Source organism: Octopus sinensis, linkage group LG2, assembly GCF_006345805.1.
Source record: "Octopus sinensis linkage group LG2, ASM634580v1, whole genome shotgun sequence".
Taxonomy (NCBI): Eukaryota; Metazoa; Mollusca; class Cephalopoda; order Octopoda; family Octopodidae; genus Octopus; species Octopus sinensis.
The window spans coordinates 163,875,319-163,896,438 of NC_042998.1; the positions used below are offsets into that span (position 1 = coordinate 163,875,319).

At 38.2% G+C, this 21,120-nt stretch overlaps 1 protein-coding gene across 1 annotated transcript in view; it reads left to right on the plus strand.

The window, feature by feature from the left end:
* Nucleotides 1-396: 396 nt before the first annotated feature.
* The window catches only part of LOC115232646 (long-chain fatty acid transport protein 6-like), a 63,943-nt gene continuing 43,219 nt past the window's right edge, over nucleotides 397-21,120 (plus strand). Inside the window, exons 1-3 of the mRNA XM_029802644.2 lie at nucleotides 397-535; nucleotides 9,818-9,879; nucleotides 19,068-19,489. Coding sequence (XP_029658504.1) covers nucleotides 19,105-19,489 — 385 coding nt within the window. The 5' untranslated portion in view covers nucleotides 397-535; nucleotides 9,818-9,879; nucleotides 19,068-19,104. The remainder of the gene's footprint in view (nucleotides 536-9,817; nucleotides 9,880-19,067; nucleotides 19,490-21,120) is intronic.

A 21,120-nucleotide genomic window follows, 5' to 3' on the forward strand; every position in this document is an offset into this window, starting at 1 on the left:
TTGTGGGTTGTAAAGAAATAGGTAGACTACTGTCTTAGATGAACTACGCACAAACATATTCATTTCTGACATAATCACTTCCACAGATGTACCCTGTTTCTATTTCTCGCAACTCGTAGCAGTTGTCAACATTTGCATGTAGTAAAGAATTATGTGTACCAACGACAAATTAAGTCCAGTGAATAAATTATTTTAACTATGAATTGATTCATTCATTTCTTTACTTCAAAGGCATCCACATTCCTATTGCATCTGTTCACCAGATTCACAATTAACCACTACACATCTATCTATCTGTTGCATAATTTCTTGCACACTTGTCATTTATTAAATTTCATACTATAGTACTACTATGCCTAAGCGAAATATAAAACATCTATTTATCTAAATAGAGAGAGAAAAAAGAAAGAGGTATAGCAAGAGTGCATTATAGTCATCGTTATCATCACAATGCTCTGAAGTTTATATGAGTGAGTAGTCTCACTGCTTACCCTGTCAAACTAGGACTATTCTTGTTACGCCTGAATCTTATCGTGTGAGTTTTGATTATTCTCTTAGTTTTTTTTTTAACTGTTACTCTTCTGGTGAGCAAAATGATTATGCAATAATAATTATTTATTTATTCATTTTATATAAGTAATTAGTTATATATTGTCATGTCAGTAGATTTAAATAGTGTTGTAATTTGTTTAGCACAGATTTTGTAGTAGACGTAATATCAACTGTCCTCTGGTTGTTATACATAGAAGGAAAGAAAATGGAAAAACTGGATGTATGAATGATTTATTTGTTGAAAAGTTTTTTTCAAAAAACAGCAATAACCTCCGCTAAGGCAACACCAACGTCCTCTCAACGATTAGCCGGAGATGATTTTTAAAATGAGAATATCTGAAATAAACTCGACTGCTCTCACAAACGAGAATATTAAAAATGAGTCCGACTGTTCCCTAAAGTTAAGTAAAAAAAAAAAACACCGGAAAAATAATCCAGAATCCTTGCACGGTACCGAATCGATCCCAAAATTTAATCAGTTCGAGCCAGTCACGATGTCAAACATTCCTGGGAGTTTCATCCGAATCCATCTAACCGTTCTTCAGATATCTTGTCCACGGACAAACAAACACGACTGAAAACTGTTGAGGGCGGGGGTAATAAATTATAAGTTGTAAAGTTGTTGAGTGCAATTCGAAAATTTGGCTGCTTTTTCTTGCAATCGAGAGACGACGTCGAGGTTCACTTGGAGGCACGACTAGTGGCGATGGAAGTTTTCGTGTCAGGCGTGACTAGGGTGCAATTTGGCTGCCATCTAAATATTGCAGAAATATTGCATCGAATAAAGGTGTTGACTTTATTCTATTCATCCTGGGATGATGTAAGCTGACTTAGACAGGAATTAAATATCAAAAACGAATTTATTATTTTATTGAAGTATTACTTATCTCGGCAAATTACCTCAGATTAATGAATGGGTTTATTTTTTTAAAGAGTCACTAGTCCTAGGGGAGGAAGTCTTTCGGCCCCTCCCCCCATTTTCTCCTAAATTTGTTTATTTTTGTAATTTTTTTGCCAAAAATCCCCGTTTTCGGATACGGAGGTTCTGGAAAATTGCCAAAAATTGGCTTTGAGAAATCTCCCCTTCCTCCACCCCAACTTCTTCAATTTTGACTTTCTTCCTCAACACTAACCCTAAAACTCTAGCCTTAACCCTGAAACCCTAACCCTAAAACCCTAACCTTAACCCTAAAACTGTAACTGTAAGTACAGAAATGTTTTGAAATTTTTTTCAGAATGATAATCTACATATTTTTCTGCATTTTGAAAAAAAAAAAAAGTTAAAAATGAAGGAAATGAAGGGTGGGGGTGTTAATTTAGAAATGTCGATTTTTGCCAATTTTTCTGCAGATTCGTCTTCCCCGTAGCTGAAAAGAGGGTCTATGTTTGAAAAAAACCCCCAATTTTTTAAGGAAAAAGTGGTCGGGCGGGGGTGGGGGGTGTCTTGCCCAAGGGGTCTTCAGAGATTTTACGGAATCTAAGTGAAATACCCCCAAAATTATCAATTGCTAAAAAAGGGACTCTATGTGTGTGTGTGCTTGCATGCGCATATATGTATGTCTTATACTTTTTAACTTGTGTAATGAAGTTGTTTGGTTAAGGTATTGGTTGCACCGTTACTTAATATGATATCATACCTTGACGGGCAGGTGTGATATAATTGAAGGAGCATGCTAGGTTAAGAAAGTTAATTTCGGCCTGTATGTATGTACACATTCTTATTGTAGTAGTAAACCACAGATAGTGGTAGAATGATGTAAGAGAAAAAAAATTGAGTGAGTGAAAGTTATAGAGTCGAGGGAAGTTGTGTAACCTTTCTCCTTCAGGCTGTTTATACTTTAGTGGCTGTCTGCTTGGGGTCATGACTCTATTTGGTCTTAGTTCACTGCCTCACCTAATTCTAGTATTTATAACTATGCAAAAACCAGCTAGAAGGATAGACATATTGTTGAGAGCAATAGATTTCGTTGGTGGTACCTGTTATGTCTATTCTAACTTTTGGTGGCCTAGAAGAGGTTAGAAGGGTCAAGTGGCAATGACATTATTCTGTTTAGAGAAGGCATCTGGCAAATGTAACTACTGTCACTCACAGAAAAACTATTGGGCTGGTGCATAATTATTGCGGCTTTTATTCAACAAAAACAATAACAACATGTAACAAAAACCCCTTTAAATGATTATTCCGGAGCATATTCACCATCTACTTCAACTTCTGCTTTCCATTTGCTTGGCAGATGGTCAAACCGCCATTTAAAGATGTTTTTGTTAAATATTGTTATTGTTTTTGTTGAATAAAATTTGTTGAACAAATGCCGCAATAATTATGCATCAACCACGAGAAAAGTGTTGTTGAACTGTTATGTGAAATTTGGTGATCGAGGATCGAATCCACGCCATGCCTGCATGAAACCATTACACTTTCAGTCATTTGAATGCGGCAATGCTGGGATACCACCTTGAAGGGTTTTAGTCGAACAAATTGACTGAAATTGAACAAATTGAACTGAACCTGAAACCATGTAGTTGCAAAACAAGCTTCTTATGAGTACAGCCATGACTATGCATTTAGTATTGAAATAATAGGAGGGGAAAATGTTATCAAGAATTAATCTGGGTCACTTTTCACATTGACTGAAATAGCACACGAACACAAAGAACAGAAAAGATTAAGAAGAAAAATAGCAATGTGTTTGTTTTGGTAAAAGAGCATACTAGAAATAAACAAGTCGTTAGAGGTGTCGTCAGAGCAGGATTAAGAATAAAATTTAAAATTTGTTTCTGTATAATGACTATTGCAATCTGCTGGGTGTTTTTGTATCATATATGTAATATTAATAGGTGCTGACTTGGCTGTGTGACAAGACGCTTGCTTCCCAACCACATAGCTCCAGGTTCAGTCCCACTGTGTGGCACCTTGGGCAAGTGTCTTATACTACAGCCTTGGGCCAACCAAAACCTCATGAGTGGATTTGGTAGATGGAAAGAAGCTCACCATAAATATGTGTGTGTGTGTGTGTGTGTGTCTGTGCTCATCTCTCACCACCACCTGACAACTGTGTCGGTGTGTTTACGTCCCCATAGTTTAGCTGTTAGGCAAAAGAGGTTGAAAAAGTACTGGGGTTGTTCATTCAACTAAAAATTCTTCAAGACAGTGCCCCAGCATATTCACAGTCAAATGATTGAAACGAGTAAAAGATAAGAGGTAATTAGATTATATCTTATGCACTTTATTGTGCTTTGTTATGCGTGTGATCCATCCATTTGTAGAAAATTGTCTTGCATAAAACTGGTCTGTGGTGCAAAAAAATGTCAACGACCACTGCTTTAAACTTCAGCACATCAAGCAATTTTACAGGTCAAAGAATTCACTACTAAACTGGTTGTATAAAAATCAAGCTCTGGAAATGAACATTTAAAGAAAGTAATGAGTATATGAATACTATTACCTACGAAATTCAAGCTTCTTTTAATAACTTATCTTATTTTAAGAACGCATGGCACTAGCAGACAGAATGGAAAAGGCATTGCCTCGGATGCTAGTGAGGGAGATGCCCTGGAACAGCCACTCTGATGCATGGAGCTTGCACTTGTGGACAGCAATCTCTGTCCCGACAGTGGTGAGCAGGGATATGATCCAGGGACCAAAGAATATTGGAGGCCTCAACTGCCACAGGGAGTTGTCAGGGAGTAACTAATGCCTTGACAGTTTTTTTTTCTCTCAGCCTGATGAGCAGGAGAGCCTAGGCTGGTAGCTGACAACAAGTTGCCACTGGAGAAGGTGTCTCAGCAAGTGGCATCCCAGATGAGGTGTCTATAGTCACTGAATGGGGAAATTGTCATACCATCCAGCCTTAACCCTTTAGTGTTCAATTTGCTCTGTCAACTATAATGCATATTTATTCACATCCTTTTGAATTTATCCTGCATCATTTAGTCTTGAGATTTTGATGATGTGATTGTTTATGTTAAAAATGACATACTAGGGTAGGTGTGTAATTTATTCAATGCACTGACATACCCTAAAATGTCAGCTTAGTTTGAGAAATGCAGCTGCAATATGGACTCACAGAGCCTATCATTAAGAGTGTATTTTTGATTAAATGGAAAAGTTTTATGTGGTGAGAGCACAAATTCTGTCACATCACTGTGTAAAAGCCATATCATTTCTGTGTGATAGAAAATGCTTGAATAAGGTGGCGAACTGGCAGAAATGTTAGCACGCTGGGTGAAATGCTTAACAGTATTTTGTCTGCCGCTACGTTCTGAGTTCAAATTCCGCTGAGGTCAACTTTCCCTTTCATCCTTTCGAGGTCGATAAATTAAGTACCATTTACACACTGGGGTCGATATAATCGACTTAATCCCTTTGTCTGTCCTTGTTTGTCCCCTGTATGTTTAGCCCCTTGTGGGAAATAAAGAAATAAGAAAATCCTTAAATTACTCATGGAAAAGACATGCATTAGGTGCAAGCGCTTTGAAGGCATCGACAATCTTAAGGCATCTTTGAAGGCATTAACATTGTTCATGATAGCCTTCACTTTAGGTTCCATCTGCTTCACAACCACAGATTGGCAATGGATCATACACTGAATAACTTCAGTTCTAGAGTTCAGCTCATTTGTCTAAGTCATAAACTGCTATAATGTGGATCCTCATCCACTTGTATGTTGTTGTTGGCACTGTGATATTTTTGTCAACATTATTATGTTGTGGCAGTATTCCACGTCTATTATTTTCGACTCATCTATTGTGCTATTGCTGATAGCACTGCAGGTCAATGACTTTGTAACATCTACCTTGCCAGGTAACTTGAACTCAATATATTTCATGTAACTGACACTGACTCCAACTGAGAAACTCATACAACAACTCTACTACTACTGACTGACTTCTATAATGACTGACTGTCATTTCTCTGTAACATCTCTTTTAGTCTATATTTTTCTTTGTGAAGCAAGTCATTTTATTTTACTTCATTTGCTCCTTTTCCTATTTTAGTGTTTTTTTTCCAACTTCATATTTTTTTTCTTTTTGTTGTTTAATTATAGGAACTTTGTGCTCTTCCTTTTTCTTCCACTTGTACACATGGGTTCAACCATCTGTAATGGTGTTGGTACCTAGAACATGTCATACAGCCATTCCATAAGTTCTTCCACTCTGTATAGTTAATTTTCTATGAATCTCTTCTTCAAATGGTTTCTATGTTTTTTTTCAATACCTTTTCTTCTTTTTACCCCATACATCAATTTTTCTATGTACTTTGTAATTTTGTCTTCTTCCCTTTACTGTTTTCTGTTCTTATATGACCTCATGTCATATAAAATTTTGATATGTCTTTCCTGGCACTTTTTCTTTCCTCGCCAGGTAACAGTTTATCAAAACTGATTTCACCTTCCTGGCAAACATCAGTTCTGCTGGTAAGCTTCCTGCTGGTGTATCAGGGTTTGGTGTCACCTTGTTATACACTCAGGAATTGCTGCAGGGTGACTTCATCTGTGACTTCCTTGTTTGCTTTCCTTAAAGCTCTTTTAAAAATGTTCACAAAACACTCTGCCTGTCCATTTGATCTGGAATGGTAAGGCACTATTGTTTTATGTTCTACCATGAACATTTCGCAGAATTTTCTAAATTGTGTTCTATTATCAGATACAGTCACATCTGGGATGCCGAATCTTGCAAATAATTCATGCAAGAAATCTATCACAATTGAGGCAGTTGGTTTTTTGCACTTAACAATTTCTGGCCATTTTGTAAAACTGTCAACTACAACTAAGTAGTAATAACCATTTAATAGACCCGCAAAATCAATGTACAGTCTTGCCCATGGACATTTTACTTCTGGCCAAGTTTCCCATTTTTGAGTAAGCAATTTCGCTGCCAGTGTACATCCCTGCAGCCTTTTACTATGTTTTCAACTTCTTTGTCCATCTTTGACCAGTACACATAACTGTGCACAAGCATTTCCATCCTTGTGATCCCTGGTGTCCAATATGGAATTCTTTCACTACCCTTTGGCCATAAATCAGTATGCTGTTGCATGTTGAATATATGTTTACATAGTCCTTACCAAGGATATTTTACTACTTGTGGTGCCACTAGATAGTTATACTTCAACCAGAGTATTTACAGCTTGATTTACCCAGGGATTTGAACTCATGTTCACTAGCTAAACTATTACTACACTTAGCACTTAATACTTTTATATTCACTATTCCATTGATTCTTAGGATAATGAAGCAGAGGAAGCCAGGAGCATTAAACCTACCTTTTCTCTTATATTTGTAGGTTTGGTGTTCTTTCTCTTGTAACTAATGGATCGTATATGCTGTTCATTTCTATACTGGCCTACTTAGAAGGTTATCAAAGGTCAACATATGTGCTGATTATTTTTATCATTTTATCACCAAGTGTCATGTCCTATTTGTTATCACAACTTTTTATTCATAGTGATGGCTTCTCTTGTCTCTTCACAAATAATTTTATATCTTTACAATGCTCCTCTGAAAATAAATTGCTTATGCTTCTACAATACACAAAGCATTTTAACTTTTTTTTCATAATTCTTAATAACATTTGATTATAGAGACACAGTAAGATTTTTTAACACAGTGAATGGCTATGGAGGTCCAGTAGAGTAAAGTAGGAATCAAAAGGATCCATAGACAAAAAGTGGTTGAGAACCACTGATATAGTGTAAGTTAGATAAGTTGTGGTAGATTTTTGATTGACAACATTCTTAACCATTGCATCTCTGCTCTTGGCAGGTGATGTTATGCTTGCAAGGTAGTTGTCTCTCTGAAAGGTCTTTCCACTCCTGATCATCTCTCATTGGCATGTGCCTGAGTTTTGCTTGATGTTACAGGCTACGATCAATGCCTTTGTTTATGCTCCATGAATGGTGGGGATCAAAGTTCAAGTTTTATTTGTTAAAGGCCAACTTGTGATATGTGGAAGTTATTAGCATATCCAGAAAAGCCAGTTTATTAACTTTTTCCTCTCTTTTTGTAAACTGTATCACAGGTCTTATTGAATTTACATGGTCTAGCAGTATTTTCACTTCTTAATAGTGAAGCCAAAGTACGAAGCTGTTTTCTCTATACTCTCAGCTACATGACTAGTTTAACCTTTCTGATACCGATCTGTTTGAGACCACCTTTGGCTTAAAGTGATCAAAATTAAAACTGTTCATAAAAATTTTTTGTTAATTTATGTTTCAGACATAGTCTTAATAATAACAAAGCTATTCTATTGAATTCGTCATTATTTTCAAAATTTCTAGAAACGAAAGTAACATATTTTAATAGAAATGTGGTAATAAAAATGTTATGTGGTTTTCTTCCTAAAGCTATTTCATCAAAGTACGCTTTATATATATATATTTCCTCAATGGACATAATGACAAGCTCATAACTAAAGCCCCCCCTCTACCAGACCCCAATTGCTTTTGAACAAAATGAGGAATCCTCTGTATAGTTGTTGGATCTGCTAAAATTCAACATGACAGTTCTTCAAATAACACCCTTAAAACAGGAAGGAGGCATTGAATCATGTAATACCAGATATATATTGGTTTTCAATTTTGGCATAAGGCCAGCAATTTTAAGGGATAGGTAAGTCAATTATATCGACCCCAGTGTTCAACTGGTATTTATTTCATCAGCCTTGAAAGGATGAAAGGCAAAGTCATCCTTAGTAGAATTTGAACTCAGAATGTAAAGATGGATGAAATGCCGCTAAAGTATTTTGTCTGGCATGCTAACAATTTTGCCTGCTCACTAGATATATATTAGTCCTAGATATATATTAAAAAGATGGGGTGGTCAAGGTTGAAATACTTTTGATAATGGGTCTGCTACATCAGAGCTAATTTGGGCTAAAAAGCTACAGCAACAGAATTTTGCTTGATTGTTTAAACTGCCGGAAATAACAACCAAATATTATCCATTTCAGATATTACACTCCACCATCTTAAGAAAGGTAGGGGTACTTCAAATGCTTGGTCCTGGTGCAAAAGAAATGTTGCCGTTTAACCTTGAGTCATCTTTGACTGAGCACACCAGCATTGTGATCTTACTGATCCTATCTTTTTACATATCAAGAACCATATATGCTAAAATATTCTAAACTGGAGTGCTATTATTTGGCTTTTGTTTCTAGCTGGTTGTGCAACTGCATAGCAGCTGACTCACTGGCTCAAAAGCTAAAAATGATTTATTTGATTAAGTTCTTCACTGGTATGCTTTGTTATTTATTATTAATGTATGTATTGGTGGTAATCTGGTAGAATGTTAGCATGCTGGGCAAATACTTAATGGCTTTGCCATTCATCCTTTTGGGGTTGATAAATAGCACCAGTGAAACACTGGGGTCGATGTGATCAACTGTCCACCTCCCATAAATTTCAATCCTTGTGCCTATGGTAAAAAGGATTATTTCTTATTTCTTTATTGCCCACAAGGGGCTAAACATAGAGGGGACAAACAAGGACAGACAAAGGGATTAAGTCGATTACATCGACCCCAGTGCGTAACTGGTATGCTTTGTTATCTATTATTAATGTATGTATTGGTGGTAATCTGGCAGAATGTTAGCATGCTGGGCAAATACTTAATGGCTTTGCCATTTATCCTTTTGGTGTTGATAAATAGCACCAGTGAAACACTGGGGTCGATGTGATCGACTGTCCACCTCCCATAAATTTCAATCCTTGTGCCTATGGTAGAAAGGATTATTTCTTATTTCTTTATTGCCCACAAGGGGCTAAACATAGAGGGGACAAACAAGGACAGACAAAGGGATTAAGTCGATTACATCGACCCCAGTGCGTAACTGGTACTTAATTTATCGACCCCGAAAGGATGAAAAGCAAAGTCGACCTCAGCGGAATTTGAACTCAGAACGTAATGGCAGATGAAATACCGCTAAGCATTTCGCTGGTGTGCTAACGATTCTGCCAGCTTGGTGCCTTCAAAAGGATTATTTATGTATTTATTAAGGTGGTGAGCCGGCAGAATTGTTGACATATTGGGCAAAATGATTAGTGGCATTTCGTCTGTCTTTGTTCTGAGTTCAAATTCTGCCAAGGTCTACTCTGCCTTTCATACTTTTGGGGTCAATAAAATAAGTGCCCAGCTGAACACTGAGGTTGATGCAATCCATTTACGAGCTCCTCTGAAATTGCTGGCCTTGTGCTAAAATTGGAAATCATTATTTATGTATTTATTTTGTTTAGTAATTTTTTTTCTTAATTTTCTTTTCTCATTAGCTACATCTCCATGGAGTTACTTCAGTTTTTCTGGTGAAAATTTGATAAAATTGAAATTTTAGGTAAGTCCATTGATTTCTTTCTTATAATTGATATAAGTGCAGCTGACAGGGGTATTTGGTTAAGAAACTTGCTTCCCAACCATGTGGTTTGGGGTTCAATCCCATTGCAAGGCACCTTGGACTATAGCCCTGGGCCAACCAATGTCTTGTGAGTGAATTTGGCAGAAAAAAACTGAAAGCCTGTTGTATACATATGTGAAGGTGCATGGCTCAGTGGTTAGAGCATCAGGCTCACAATCGTGAGGTAGTGAGTTCAATTTCTGGATCAAGTTATGTGTTGTGTCTTTGAGCAAGACACTTTATTTCACGTTGTTCCAGTTCACTCAGCTGTAACAATGAGTTGCGACGTCACAGGTGCCAAGCTGTATCGGCCTTTGCCTTTCCCTTGGATAACACTGGTGGAGTGGAGAGGGGAGGCTGGTATGCATGGTTGACTGCTGGTCTTCCATAAACAACCTTGCTCGGACTTGTGCCTCAGAGGGAAACTTCCTAGGTGCAATCCCATGGTCATACACACACACACAAATATAATAATAATAATAATTGTTTCTACTAAAGGCACAAGGCCTGAAATTTGGTGGGAGGGGATTTGTCAATTACATTGCCCCCAGTGTTTCACTGGTAATAAATTTATTGACCCTGAAATGATGAAAGGCAAAGTCGACCTCGGCGGAATTTGAACTCAGAATGTAGTGACGGGTGAAATAATACTAAGCATTTCATCCAGCATGCTAACGATTCTGCCAGCTCACTTAAAGATGATGTGAGGTGCAGAAACACACGTTGAGATCCACAATTAAAGTTTGTTAACTTTAATCATCATACAGTTCGATATTTAAGAGATGAGGAATTATGTACATTATTTACATTTGATAGATATTTGTCCTCATCTTGTTTGTTGTTAACACAATGTTTCGGCTGATATATCCTCCAGCCTTCATCAGGTGTCTTGGGGAAATTTCAAACCTGGGATCTCATTCCTAAGGTATTTTTCGATGTTATTATTATTATTATTATTATTATTATTATTATTATTATTATTATTATATTATTATTATTATTATCAATATTATTATTCAGGTCACTGCCTGGAATCAAACTTGAAATTTTGGGGTTAGTAGCCCATGCTCTTAACCTCTACGCCATATGCCCATGGCATAGTGGTTAAGAGCGCAGGCTACTAGCCCAAGATTCTGAGTTTTATTCCAGCAGTAAATAATAAAAACATTGAAAATACCTTAGGAATGAGAACCCAGGTTCAAAATTTCCCCAAGACACCTGATAAAGGCTGGAAGGTATATCAGCTGAAACGTGTTAACAACAAACAAGATGAGGACAAATATCCGTCAAATGTAAATAATGTAAATAATGTACATAATTCCTCATCTCTTAAATATAGAACTGATTGAAGTTAAAAAACTTTAATTGTGGATCACAACGTGTGTTTCTGCACCCTACATCATCTTTAAGTTGCCAGCTTCATATTATGTAAGATTACTCTTAATTATTATTATCTATTTGAATATTGTCCAGCAACAGCAGCCGTTGCTTCATTGGGTGAAGTACGATTAAGAACTGTTAGATTTTTCTGAATACTTGTCAAAAGATGTTCTATACTTTCCATCAATCAAATAGTTTTATTCTGGTGGTGGGCGGTACTTGTGAATAGCAAACCAAAAAAACTTGTCACAATAATGGCAACAACAACAACAACAATAATACCAACAATAACAGGGACAACATGACCTTTATGTTATCTGCTGTGGTGAGTGAAAACAGCAAAAAAAAACAAAACAACAACCTTATTTAAACAATAGTATTGGTCAAATGAAAAGAAAGATAAAAGCAAAAATAAAATCTTTCATTAAAACCTCATCGGATGGTTTTTTACATGTCTAAGATGAAGTAGGTTAACAGGTCAAAAATAAATGAAATTTTCAAATAATCTCTTGAGACTCATGTTACATTTTATGTCTCCAATGTCTTCATTTCATTCTCATCATCATCATGCTACACTTGCTGTGGCCTTGTTTTGACACCCCTTGTCTATCTTTTCATATGACACTTTAATTTACTATTTTTGCTTTCCAAATGTTAAAAATTTTACTTGTTACTCAAATTCCTCCGAGAGTTTAGCTGCACTTTCTAGCAAAACCTTAAACTTTTTCTACATTGTTTCCCTTCTGTGATTTGATTCTTTGTATACATATTTATAATCTCTAGTAATTCCAATCAGCATTTATGAATTAACTACAGCTTTTTTTAAAAAATCTTATTGCCATAAGGAATTCAATGCTGCTTTTGTTTAACTTGCACTGTGCAATGTTATTTCGTTAATCCAAATCAACCTTTTATAGGATACCAAGTGACATATTACGTGTCTGTCTTCTAATAATTTCAGACATTGACAAAAATCTATACTTCACCTTATGAAGCACCCACAAGCAGCTGTTGTTGAACAATATGCAAATATATAATAATTATTAAGAATAATCTTACATAACGCTATATGGATATGAAGCTGGCAACTTCTTGGCTGATGTGGGGTGCAGAAACATCTGTTGTTATCCACTATTAAAGCCTGTTAGCTTCCATCCTCATGTTATATTATAATTGTTATAATATTAATCCTATGTTGAAAGGAGTTCTTCATGTATGGCCATACCTGGAAATACCCTCAAGTATAATAACATGAAAGCCAAACATCAGCATTGGAGCTCTTAAATGTGTGTTATGAGGTCTTTACCCAAAATATACTACACACACACACAAACACAAACACAAACACACACATACATGTACACATCATCATCATCATCATCATCATCGTTTAGCGTCCGTTTTCCATGCTAGCATGGGTTGGACGGTTCTACTGGGGTCTGTGAAGCCAGAAGGCTTCATCAGGCCCAGTCAAATCTGGCAGTGTTTCTACAGCTGGATGCCCTTCCTAACGCCAACCACTCCGTGAGTGTAGTGGGTGCTTTTTACGTGCCACCCACACTGGTGCCAGACAGAGCTGGCAAACGGCCACGAACGGATGGTGCTTTTTATGTGCCACCGGCACGAGGGCCAGGCGAGGCTGGCAACGGACACGAAACGGGGCGGTGCTGGCAACGGTCGCGAAACGGAAAGTTCTCTTACATGCCACCGGCACTGGTAACACATCTGCAATTTCCATTGATCGATTTCCATTGATCGATTTCGATTCTGATCGTCACTTGCCTCAACGGGTCTTCACAAGCAGAGTTTCGACATGCCACCGGCACTGGTAGCACATCCGCAATTTCCATTGATCGATTTCGATTCTGATCCTCACTTGCCTCATCACGTCTTCACAAGTAGAGTTTTATGTCCCAAGAAGGGAAGGTATGCATACGTAGGCTGGCTCCATCCCATGTAGAAGGCCACGGGTTATGGACTCACTTGTCCTGCCGGGTCTTCTCGCGCACAGCACACTTCCAGAGGTCTCGGTCTCTAGTCATTTCCTCAGTGAGACCTAAAGTTCGAAGGTCGTGCTTCACCACCTCGTCCCAGGTTTTCCTGGGTCTGCCTCTTCCACAGGTTCCCTCAACCGCTAGGGTGTGGCACTTTTTCACACAACTATCTTCATCCATTCTGCCACATGACCATACCAGCGCAAACGTCTCTCTTGCACACCACAACTGATGCTTCTTAGGTCCAGCTTTTCTCTCAAGGTACTTACACTCTGCCGAGTGTGAGTACCGGCATTACACATCCATCGGAGCATACTGGCTTCATTTCTAGCGAGCTTACGCATATCCTCAGCAGTCATGGCCCATGTTTCACTGCCATGTAGCATGGCTGTTCGTACACACGCATCATACAGTCTGCCTTTCACTCTGTGCGAGAGGCCTTTTGTCACCAGCAGAGGTAAGAGCTCTCTGAACTTTGCCCAAGCTATTCTTACTCTAGCAGTTACACTTTCAGCACACCCGCCCCCGCTGCTGACTTGGTCACCTAGGTAACGGAAACTATCAACTATTTCTAGTTTTTCTCCCTGGAAAGTGACGGAAGTTGGTCTCAGAGCATTTTCAGTGTTTATTGTTCCTGAGCATCTGCCACATACAAAAACCATCTTCCTAGTTAGCCTTCCTTTGACATTGCTGCATCTCTTATGTGTCCATAGCTTACACTTGGTGCATCTTATAGAGTTTCTACCTACACCTTTTCTACAGATCGAGCAGGGCCATCTACCTGAAGGTGTTTGTGATTTGTCTACCTTCCTACTGATTACGACTTTGGTTTTAGCTAGATTGACTCTGAGGCCCTTCGATTCTAATCCTTGTTTCCACACCTGAAACTTCTCCTCCAGTTCTGATAGCGACTCAGCAATTAGACCAAGGTCATCAGCATAGAGGAGCTCCCAAGGGCATCCTGTCTTGAATTCCTCCGTTATTGCCTGGAGGACTATGATAAATAGGAGGGGGCTGAGTACTGAGCCTTGGTGGACTCCTACCTCTACCCGGAATTCTTCACTGTACACATTTCCAACCCTCACCCTACTAGCGGCGTCCCTGTACATGGCCCGCACAGCTCTCACTAACCATTCATCTATCCCTAGTTTCCTCATTGCCCACCAGATAAGGGATCGGGGGACCCTGTCGAAGGCTTTCTCCATGTCAACAAAAGCCAGGTACAGGGGCTTATCTTTGGCTAGGTATTTCTCCTGCAGCTGCCTTACCAGGAATATAGCATCAGTAGTACTTTTCCCTGGCACAAACCCAAACTGCATCTCATCTAAACTAACTCTCTCTCTAATTAGTTGGGCTATGACCCTCTCCGTAACCTTCATCACCTGGTCCAACAGCTTGATACCTCTGTAGTTATTTGTATCTAGGGCATCACCTTTACCTTTGTAGCAGTTGACTATTATACTGCTACACCAGTCATTGGGTATGACCCCTTTGTGTATCACCTGATTAACTATACGGGTGACTAGGCTATAGCCGACACTACCAGACATTTTGAGCATCTCTGCAGTGATTCCTGATGGGCCTGGGGCTTTCCCTGTCTTCATGCTTCTAATTGCCTTAGCTACCACGGAACTATCAACTCGGATAGCTGGTCCCTCTGTTGGGTCAACATTCGGCAGACTCTCTTTATCCCATTCATTTTCTTCATTCAGCAACCTTTCATAGTGGCATCTCCAAACCTCTCTCTTTGCATCCTCATTTAGCGCAAGTGAACCATCTTCCATGCGAACACACTTCTCTCCTACCACATCACGATTCCCTCTCACACACTGTCTTGCAACACGAAACACCTCCAGTCTTTGGTCCTCACGGCGCAGAACATTGGCAAATTTTTTCTTATCTGCTTCCCCTCTGGCTAATAAACCTGTCTCCTAGCTTCTCTTTTGGCAGTCTGATACAATCCCCTGCTACCCCCATTTTTCCAGACCTTCCAAGCCTGTCTCTTTTCTCTAATAGCCCTGTCTACAATATTGTTCCACCACCACGTTATTCTAGGTCGAGAGGGGACTTTGCACCAGCCACAGATCTGGTCAGTGGCTCTCAGCAGGTTGTCCCTTAGAAACGTCCAGCTGTCTTCTACCCCCTGTGATGCTCTATCCCCTTCTACTTCGTCAGAGGCTTCAAGTAATATGTCCCTAAATCTCTGTCCATTTGCAGGATCTTTAAGCTTCCAGATCCTTCTTCTCCATATTTGTCGTCTTCTGGTTGTCCTCCTAGTCCTGATCCTAAAGTCACTAACTACCAGTCTATGTTGTGGGGTACATTCTTCACCTGGGAAGGTTTTGGCATTTATAAGCATCCATCTCTCCCTTTGCCTTGTAAGGATATGAATATATATGTGTGTTTGTATGTACCCTTATGTCAGTATCATGAGGGCTGTACTTGTATAATTTTCACTCTAGCATCAAACACATGTTGAAATTGCATTCATGCATCCACTGCAAAAAGTTGCAGCTGCTTAGTTTTTTGTTTGTTTTTTTCTTTCTTTCTATTACTCTCTTTAAGTCCTCTCTTTCAAACACTCATATGTTGAAACTGACATCAGAAGCCATCATATATATATATATATATGTGTGTGTGTGTCTTATTTGTTTCAGTCTCTAGACTGTGGCCATGCTGGAGTAACACCTTGAAAGGTTTTTAGTCAGACAAATCGACCCCAGGGCTTATTTTCTTTTATAAGTATCAATTTTACCTTTGAGAGTCAGTAAAAATAAGTACCAGCTTAGCCCTGGGGTCTATGTAATTGACTGGCCACTCCTTCAAAATTTCAGCCTCTTACATCATCATCATCATCGTTTAACGTCCGCTTTCCATGCTGGTATGGATTGGACGGTTTTAGAAATTGTTTTCCTTGTCTTACTAATTTTCTTAACTTGCAAGGCTGAAAGTATCATAACTATAATTCATCATTTGCTCATTGACACCTAATTTATAATTTTTAGCATTTAGTTTGGCTTTAAATATCAATCTAATATATCTATAATATTCCTTTATAACCTTTTATTTTCTATATCTGTAGATGTTCTATCTTGTTCATTAATTCCTACTTTTTATCTGACTTTGATCATATTCTCTTATCTTCGTTTATTTTATATGCTATCTATAACTGTAGTTTGTTTTCTATCTCTCAAAGTGAGTTTAGATATATTTTTATTAGCTGAATTTCAGACCAAATTTCTTAATGAATTTGCATCATACAACAAATATTTAGTTGTTTGCTATATCCAGTATAAATCTTGAGATCATCCATATAAAGTTTATTGTGACCACTTAGCATGTGGAGGCACATTAACCCAGTGGTTAGGATCGTGGTTTCGATTCCCAGACCGGGCATTGTGAGTGTTTATTGAGCAAAAACACCTAAATCTCCATGAGATTCCGGCAGGGGGTGGTGATGGACCCTGCTGTGCTCTTTCACCACAACTTTCTCTCACTCTTTCTTCCTGTTTCTGTTGTACCTGTATTTCAAAGGGCCAGCCTTGTCACACCCTGTGTCTTGTTGATTCTCCCCGAGAACTACGTTAAGGGTACATGTGTCTGTGGAGTGCTCAGCCACTTGCATGTTATTTAATGAGCTGCCACGTCACTGGTGCCAAGCTGTATCGGCCTTTGCCTTTCCCTTGGATAACATCGGTAGCATGGAGAGGGAAGCTGGAATGCATGGGCGACTGCTGGTCTTCCATAAACAATGTTGCTCAGACTTGTGCCTTGGAGGGTAACTTTCTAGGTGCAATCCCATAGTCATTCATGACTGAGGGAGGTCACAACAACAATATTACAATATTTTTTTATCAATATTAAGCTGATATTTAGAGAATAAATTAATATAGAATTTTGATGAAAGATTTTAATTTAGGTTACTTTAAATTGTGGAGGTGCATGGCTTAGTGGTTAGGGTGTCAGGACCATGATCATAAGATTGTGGTTTTGATTCCTGGACCGGGCAACGTGTTGTGTTCTTGAGCAAAACACTTCATTTCACATTGCTCCAGTCCACTCAGCTGGCAAAAATGAGTAACGCTGCCATGGACTGGCGTCTCATCCAGTTGGGGAACACATACGCCATTGAAACCGGGAAACTGGGCCCATGAGCCTGGCTAGGCTTTAAAGGGGCACATTTATTTTTTTACTTTAAATTAGGAAGTTTGTATCATAGAATCAGAAGCAGTTTCAGATGGGTTAGTATCAAAAGTATTTAAAGGTTCCAACCCCAGAAAGAAGAAATACTTTTCTAAAAATCGGTTTTGCTTTCATTTTAGAGTATATTTGTATTGCTTTAGCATTTAGAGTATATTTGTATTGCTTTAGCATTTAAACTGGCTATTTCCAGCCCAAATATTCTACCTGTTTTATAGTCAAACTGGCCAGATCTGGCCTTTCACACCTACTCTACTATGCCATTCTAAAAATAAACCTTTACATCATTGAAATCTCAAAACAATGAGATAATGCATGATTTCATCAAAGTATTATATTTGACAGAATAATCTGAATATTAAAGGGTTAAAGAATCTCCAAATGGGGAATCACTGTTAGAGGTCTTCTGTTAATCAAACCAAACCAAAAGTATTTAAAGGTTCCAGCCCCAGAAAGAAGAAATATTTTTCTAAAAATCGGTTTTGTTTTCAAAACTCTTGTTTTTTTCCCTTACTGCATACAATAATGGCATTGACATTAATTAATCTTAACAACATTTGGCTTATTCTTTCTAATCTTCCCTAAGTATGGTTTTGTTTCCAGGTAAGTAATTATCTTTTGGGATAGGATTGATGTAAAAACTTTTTTTTATATATATAATATATATACTATAGACAGCAAGGTTATTCATTTGTAATTCTGGAGATGTGGTGTTTCTCTTCACTGATCCTTTTAAGCATTTGTTTTTGGCTGCAAATGTGATGTAACACATGCTAAGCTCTCAATTTCTAATTTTTATGCATTAAATTCAAAGTGTGTATGTCAAAGGGTTACTAGGTTTGCTAGAAACAATAGCAAAACCTCTTTCAAGTCACACTGTACCATGTTGAAAAGGAAGTATGCCTTGGGCAAAGTAATTCTCGATACGTTTTGTTTGCAAGGGAAAAGAAGAAGACTGGATACTTGCAGATAGTATGCCAGTTGTCATGATTCACTCAATCAAGTTAGACCTGGGACCAGGGTCTTCTTAAAGGCACTGGCACACTGAGCAGTAGCCTAGGTGTCTTATGGGTTCTGTGGTCCAATTCTGCTCTATATATTCTGTGGTTGCTCTTAAATACTACAGGACCCAATGCATTGATTTGCCCAGGGGCCTATAATGCTACTAAGGCACCCCTGCCTGGGACTAAACACACATGCTCATGTGATCATGTGACTGACGAGGCTATCAGATATTGTTTCACATCGCTGATAACGATGTGCATTTGTATTGTTTTAGCCTTCAAATGATGCTACCCTGCTGGCCAACATTCTCCCCTGATTGAAAGGGGTGACTGAAACAATATGAAATGAAGTGCTTTGCTCAATAATACAATGTGTTACCCACTCAGAGAATCGAACCCATGATCTAGTGATTATGTGTGCAACAGCCTAACCACTGGGCCACACACCATCACACCAGCTACAAAACAACAACAACAAAAGCAGCTCTTAAACTAATTTTCCTTGCTAGAAAATTCAATCTAACTTTTTTGTCTTTTCTTTTTCTAACAGATTACTATCCAGTCATTATTCTGTAGACAACAACAACATGATGGATCCTAAATCCTTATTACTGGCTGCTGCTACAGGATGTGCAAGTGCTGTTGGTTATTACTCTTGGCAAAAAGCTGTTAAACCTTTTGCAAAGAATACTTATTTTGATTTGAAACAGATAGCTATGGGAATGAAAATATTCAAAAAGAGTCAAGAGATATTGGTTTCTAAAGATAACTTTATTTCTGTCTTTGATAAAACACTATCATTATACCCTAATAAAACAATGCTTATCTTTGAGGGGAAACATTATACATATGATTACGTAAACAAAATGGCTTCAAGAGTAGGAAACTATATGTTGTCTTGTGGTATGAAACAAGGAGATGTTGTGGCAATCTACCTTACCAATTCTCCACAGTTTATTTGGACCATTTTGGGTAAGTAATTTTTTCATCATTTATATATTTGTTTTGCAAGATTCTTGATGTGAAATTGTGTGTTGAAATAGTTATTGTTGTACTTGAGGACGGTCATATTTTGCCAATGCCCTATTTATTTTCACTGTAGTTTTACTATTATTTCTTTTTATCTCAAGGTTTGTTGGAACACCTGGAGTCTTGCATGCATAGTAGGCTTGCTGCTTGCAGAGAACAGTACTGTGCTACCTGTTCTTTTCAACTATCTAATATTTACCTGATTTTTCTGGCTGTGCCAAGGAGGCAAACCTTTTGCCACAGTTCTACTGGATATTCTGTTCTGATTTCCTTTATATTCCTCATCATACCCTCTGATATTGTCTCCAGGGACCCAACAATAATTGGAATGATCTTCACCTTCATTTTCCATATCTGGGCTACTTTGTACTTAAGAGGGTTGTATTTATCTATTTTTTTCACCTTCCTTCTTGACTATTTGTGGGTCAAAGGGGCATGCAACATCAACTGTATAGCACATGTGGTGCATCTTGTCAACCACCACTAGGTCCGGTCTGTTATGCTCTAGCACTTGATCTGTTTAGAATAGGAAATCCCAGAGGATTTTGCTTGTCTCTGACACCACCACTCTCTGCTGTTCGTGATCATACCACATCTTGCCTCTCTCTAGCCCCCACTTTTTGTGCAGTTTCCAATTTTACACTTTTGATGCCTTATCATCTCGCCACAACTCATAGTGGTTTTGAGCAAGTCTAGAGCATTTGTTCATTATATGAGCAATGATTTTGTCCACTCTATTACAGATGCTACAGTGGAGATGTTTGTTTATTCCTAAAGTTGACCCTCCAATTCATGGCCAAAGCTTGGTCTTATGCTGCCAGTATGGTGCTCTCAATTTTTTTAGTGTTCCTATTTTTTCCAGCAACTTCTGTTGTGGCTACATGAATTGATTGTGTAGTCCCTTGTCGCGTAACGCTTCTTCATATCCTCATTGTACTACTTCCTTTATTTTTCCTTTTTTCTCTGCTTTCAGTCCTCACCTCATACCTAACTGACACTAGCAAGGTTTCCTTACTTTGGGCTATGTATCTAATCAAGCTCTTGAGTTCAATACATATGCAGTATTCCACACTTATCGGTTCCCTTCCTCCATTTGCTCTCTTCATATATAGTTGATCAGTGTCTACACATGGATGATGGACTCCATGCATCATTAGAAGCTTTCTTGTCTTCTTGTCCATCTACTTTATCTTCTCCTCTGTTCACTTCAGGATTCCAGTACCACACCGAACTACTGCAACTGCACGTGAGTTTATTGCCAAAATTATGTTTCTGACATTCATCTTTGAAACCAATATTTTTCATACAATAGGTACTCTTTCTTTGTCTTTTCTTTCATATCGTTGTGATTAATTTTATCTGCCTGAAGTATTCCTAGGTATTTACAACTGGATTGAGGTTCAATTGCCTTCCCCATTTCACCATTTGGCATACATATGCCTTCTGTTCTGACAAGCTTTCCTGTATTGTTGTTGTTGTTGCTGTTGTTGTTGTTTGTTGCTTGTTGTTGTCGTTGTTCAGTAGTCTTATTTTTATAACGTGCTTTCACTGCACTACTGAGCGCAGCTCTGTGT